The sequence below is a fragment of the Cyprinodon variegatus genome, unplaced genomic scaffold, assembly GCF_000732505.1.
Source record: "Cyprinodon variegatus isolate N-32 unplaced genomic scaffold, C_variegatus-1.0 Scaffold18, whole genome shotgun sequence".
Lineage (NCBI taxonomy): Eukaryota > Metazoa > Chordata > Actinopteri > Cyprinodontiformes > Cyprinodontidae > Cyprinodon > Cyprinodon variegatus.
Window position 1 is genome coordinate 500,120 of NW_015150471.1, and position 5,687 is coordinate 505,806.

At 37.1% G+C, this 5,687-nt stretch overlaps 1 protein-coding gene across 1 annotated transcript in view; it reads right to left on the reverse strand.

The window, feature by feature from the left end:
• Positions 1 to 5,687, reverse strand: part of wnk4 (WNK lysine deficient protein kinase 4) — an 87,586-nt gene that overhangs the window by 44,460 nt on the left and 37,439 nt on the right. The window contains exons 6-7 of the mRNA XM_015388037.1: positions 928 to 1,016; positions 528 to 747 (exon numbers count right to left, since the gene is read on the reverse strand). Of these exons, the coding sequence (XP_015243523.1) occupies positions 528 to 747; positions 928 to 1,016 (309 nt within the window). The remainder of the gene's footprint in view (positions 1 to 527; positions 748 to 927; positions 1,017 to 5,687) is intronic.

The following is a 5,687-nucleotide window of genomic DNA, read 5'->3' on the forward strand; positions in this document are numbered from 1 at the left end:
GAGTCCAGAAGGATTAGCGAGTGAAACCTTGAAAGCTCGCGAGATCAGGATGGTCTCACGAGGCTACTTCCATCCAGGAAGCTTTTTAAATTGAAAATATCTGGATTAGCATCGAGTTCCAAGCTTTATAGAGTTTTCTAAACCTTGTTGGGGCTTAGAAAACATAAAAATTTAACCCAAAGAACAGGTCCACCCCTTAGTAATGGGAAGTTGCTGAGGTCTTTGTTAGACTGCAATACCCGATACTGGCCTATGCCTCTGAAAGGGGGAGTCGTTAGGGTCTTTGCTTGCCTGGCTGACTAGACGAAATGTTTTGGTCCCATGCATGACTTTATATAAACCACATATCCAAATAAACTCCCTTTGCTGCTTTCTGATTGAAGCCCATAAAAATAAGGCACCATAATCGTTAATTAGATTTAATTGACATCCCTAACACCATATCTGTTTTGCTTGCATCTAAAACCAGTTAGATTCCTCTTAAAGCATAAGAAAAGTTGACTTCAAATGTTGGTGCATCAGCCTACCATCTCCTGAGCCACCTCCTCAGGCACGTCCTTGTAGAGCTCAAAGAGGAACTCGATGGCGTTGTTGTCCTTGTATTTCCCGTGAAGCTTCTTGGTATCATCAATGCGCAGCCACAGCTTCAGTCCAGGCTTCACCATGTCGTCCTCCTCCGCCAGCTCCACGTGGACACCGTTGTTCTCCTGGAAGAAGGGGTGGTCCAGAAGGTCCTGAATGGTGTACCTAAATCACAAGCAAGAACATTTATTACTTCATCATATATTTATCTATCCACTTCATTAAACAGATGCTCTAAATTAGGAGAGATTTCTGGGTTATTACTAAAAATATAGTGACCTGCAGAACTATCTATTGCAGGTGGGAAAACTTTTTAAATCCACTTGAAGTTTTAGTTTTTTTCACCTTTCATCTTTGATCATGCGTATGCAGCCCTCAATGATCTCTTTGAGTTCTGGGACTTTGACCTTGTAGAAGCTGTCCGGTTTAATGCCCTGCAAACACACAAATAAAAGAAGTTTCATATAATCAGTTTCATTAAAGCGTTTCTGATTTGTCTTATGTAACATCATGAGAACAATAAGACCATTTATCTATCATTTGCACATTTCTCTAAGTAAGATAACAGCCACTACCTGCCTTCTGTGCATGCAAAATAGTTACAAAACCACACCGTGATTTCACAAAAAACCCCAAAATGCTCCCTTTTCTATGTGTTTTAATCTGAAACACAGAGGAAACATACGTAGAGGCCGATCTAGATATGTGAATATTATCAAAAGGGAACAAATAGATTAAATAGAGTCAACAATCCCTGCAAAAACAGTGATAAGAACAAAAAAAGCAAGGTTAGAAAGATGGATAACTTGAAGATATGCAAGGATCCGGAAGATGTTAGGTCTTACACCCAAATACAATTATTTACCAGTAATGGCAGAGTCCTACATCATGTTATCACATCTAAACATGTTATAACCCCATTTCATTTATCAGAGATGTCCCTGTGTCAAACAGACAAATTGCATATCTTTGACAGAACATAGACATGTAGATATTTACATTCTCTCCCCTTAAATGACCTTTGTTTCACCTTTTATTTTTAAATCACTTAAGAACCGGTGTAAAACTACCTTCAACCTAATTCAGTTAAAGTTTAGGGAGGTAAAGTGACAAACAGGGGACACCCAAAAACTACTTAATATTTACCTTGTAAAATGTTCTCTGCTTAAAGAGCGTCACTGTTTCTTTTCTAAGCAGGCCTCATAATGAGAGCTTTCAGGATAAATCAGTTCCTCCTTGATCTTAATCAAATTTGTGACTCTGTTCCTTTCCTGTGGTGACAGAGCTTTGGATAAGATCATGAGAAAAATGTTAGTGTCCTTCAGTCTCCATTTGGTGGTTTTCTTCTGAATAAAACAACAAACGCTTTGGTCTATAAAGTAAACTTAGTTAATTCCTGAAATATATACAATTTGGGGGCTAATACTCAGCTGCTTTATTGCTTTTAGTCCAAAAGTATATTTAATAAGTACATTCTCAGATCTAAAGCATGTAAATAATTTGCTATTCTATGTGCTGTTCAGTAGTACAGGAGGCTTCTTCTGCTCAGTGTGAAGAGAAATCATCTTGAAACTAAAAGGGTGAACCTTCAGTCCCCCCATCTGCACACAACCTTCTCGTTATTAGTATCCTTGTCACTTGTGCACCCTTTTCAACCAGCTTTAGGATGTAAAGCTTTGAAAAATTTGCAGTTACAGAGAGGCATGACGATTTTGCAGATCCGATGAAGCTAAAATTTAACTGCCATGTCATGTTGACCCCTGTTCTATTTGGATGGAAAACAGGGGAGGCTGGTAAATCATTGTAACTGTGATCATTTTGCTGCAGGAGGGGACTGGTTCATTTCACAGGAAAGAGGACGATGGTCATGGAAACAGTGCTACTTATAGGCTGGACTATTCTAATCCTTTACTATGAGAAATCCACTGAGTGCATTTAAAAGAATTAACTTGATCCAGAACAGCTGACGTCTGAGTTCTGATGAAAATGAAAAAAATAGATGATATTTTTCCCACTAATGGCTACCTACTAAATAAAAGTGAGATTTTAAAATCCTCCTTCTCACATATAAAGTCTTAAATGGCCAAGCTCCGTCAGATCTCATTGTTATGTTCCTAACAAAGCACTTCCCTCTCCATCTGCAGGTTTACTAGTGGTTCCTAGAATTTCTGAAGTAGAATGGGAGGCAGATCCTTTAGTTATCAGGCTCCTCTCCTATTTTAGTCTGTGAGACAGACACCCTGTCTACTAGGGGTCGGCTTAAACCTTCCTTTTTGATAAAACTTATAGTTAAAGTGCCTCAGGTTATCCAGAGCTATCTCTATAGTTATGCTGCTATAGGCTTAGACTGCTGGAGGACGTAGAGACCATTTTTCCTCATTCTGCTTCATTCTCTCTCTCTATTCTTCCATTCTGCAGCATTTGTTTGTTCAACCTATACACTTATGCTCTCTACTTTTTTACAGCTCTCTACTTTTTTACATCTGGTCAGTTCCTGTTTGGCTATGACACCATCTTGTAAAGTAATATCTGCTGAGTAACTTCCATCAACAGCTAAGATGATAGATGATATAGTTAGGTCTGTTTTCCAGGGCTTAGTCTGGTTTTTGCATGAAAATAATAATAGAAATTTATTGATCTCACATTGGAGAAATAGACCTCTGCATTTAACCCATCCCCTTAGGGAGCAGTGGGCTGCCATGGTGCGGCGCCCGGGGAACAGTGTGGGGTTAAGGGTCTTTGCTCAGGGACCCAGAGTGACAGTCTATGGGAGTGGGGCTCGAACTCAGAACCTCTGGATTCAAAGCGCAATCCCCTAACTACTAGGCCACCATTCCCCCAACCGACTCAGAGCTCATCTGCTTAACTGTTTCTTTCTCAGACAGAGCCACCCGTGGAACTAGCTTACTGTTACCTTTTCTAACACAGAGAGTATTTATAGAACAGTGCTTCTATGCTAATTTTGTCTGCTTCTTTCTCCATGTACCCAGAGTCAGCCCTAGCAGATAGCATCTCACACCTGGATCTGGTTCTGCTGGAGGTTTCTTCCTGTTAAAGGGGAGTTTTTCCTCTCCACTGTTACTGCATGCATGCTTGGTGTGAGAGATTACTGTAGAGTTAACGACAAAATGGAAGGGAATATCTATTACTTCTAACAAGCTAATCCAAGAGGAATGAATCGTGAAAAGTCAATGAGCTGATGGTCTCAGCTGGTTTTCCTAAGATAGAAACTTTTAACCAATCTGACTGGATGATCTGATTGAAAGGTCTTTAAAGTGCCTTAAAAATACATGTGTTGTGAATTATGCTATATAAATAAAATGTATTGAATATTTAAGCAACAAGAAGGGAAGTAGAGCCTAAAGACAACTTCTGATTGTAACAGTAATTTGATGTTAATCAAGCTCAAACATTAGATATGAATTACAGATAAAATTAGATGTTTTTTTTTTGTTTAGTTTTTAAAAACCAGAACTTCACATACTCTAGCTCTGGTTTTCATTGTATAGCTAGTCCATTTAGCTAATTCCAGATTTTATGATTAATATATTTAACATTATCTCTTTATTTTTTTCATGGTTATTTTGCAACAGAAAGTTTCCAAGAAAGTTTTTTTTTTGGCGAAAAAAAAAGAAAAAACAAAGTGAAATAGACTGTGCCCCATTAATCTACATTGGAGTTTAGCATCAAAATTAAATTACTGAATTAAGTTACATTTTCCAAGATGATGCAAATGATTAGGATGCACACCTTTATCATTGGTCCCCTGAATAATTCCCTATAAATGAATTCATGCTTCTTGTTTTCCAACTAGGACCTCATAAACCTTTTGCCGTTTTTAGCATGACGCGCTGATGAGGACCTTACAGTGTGCAATTCCAAATTCAATTTCACTACATTATAAATAATTCAATTTCATTTCTGGATTCTCTTTTGTGCAACGTGACAAAACCTCCATGCACAGGAGAGGCAAAGGTGCATTAAGCTCCGACTGTTAAAGATAAAGCCTTAATGCAGAGCCCGGCTTCATCAGACAACATCAGTGCAGGAAATGCAAATCCCTGCAGGTAGGTCCCGCGCCTGGAGAAAAGAGCTCCTAAAAAGAGTGCAGTAATGACACAGAATAGGGTTTTAATTCTTAATGCAAATAAAAGAGGGAATCATCTATATATCACAAGTGAAAGAAAACAAAACACATTTTTACTTTGGTAAAATGTTTATCAATTAGTTTCCCCTTGGTTTTGTATTTGTAAAGGAATGTTTGAGAACCTTTCTTAAAATATAATGCATCAACCTTAGGTCAAATTGTTTTTTTTTTGTGTTCTGGATGTTTTTTGTAATATTTACAACAAACAACAAGGAGCAAAAACATCGTGGTTGGTTCTTCGAGCAAATTATTAGGATTCGTAGACAAGTTTTTTTTATCGTTTCAGATTTTCAGCTTAATTTCTTACTTTTGAGTGCTTAATTATCTACTAACCTCAAACAGAAGTTACCTAAAGGTCAGAAGAGAACCAGCGGCGTCTCTAACTGTACGTAGAACATTACTCTGCTTGTGTTGGCAGCTAGAGGTTATTAGTTCTTGCTGCTTTCTCCCTTTTTAGTCCCCATCAGTAGCTGTTTACTTTTAGTACGTCACACAAGGGAAAAAAACTGCTTTGTAGAGTAAAGAGTGACGCCCTATTTCCAAAACATATAATTCTGCCTCACCTTGCCATGATTGTAGCTTTAAATACACAAAAAATACAGAGTAAAATTGAAACTTTTTGGGTGCCGAATTCTATGGAGGATAAAAAGTGCCAAAATTAAATAAATGAATACAGCATTAAATAAATAATTAAATGTGTCAATGATTAATTAAATGTAGAATTAAATAAATAAATGTGTCATTCAGTTAATTAAAACCACGTCACTAATATAAAGTGCCACAATTAAATAAATAAATAAATACAGCGATAAACAATAAATTAAATGTGTAATTCATTAAATAAATAAGGAATTAAATATATAAATGTCTTCATTTTATTAAAAAAATTTATATTATTATTTCAGTGTGCATTTAATTATTTCATGGTCCTGTGTCGCAGTGCATCGAAACCATTAAA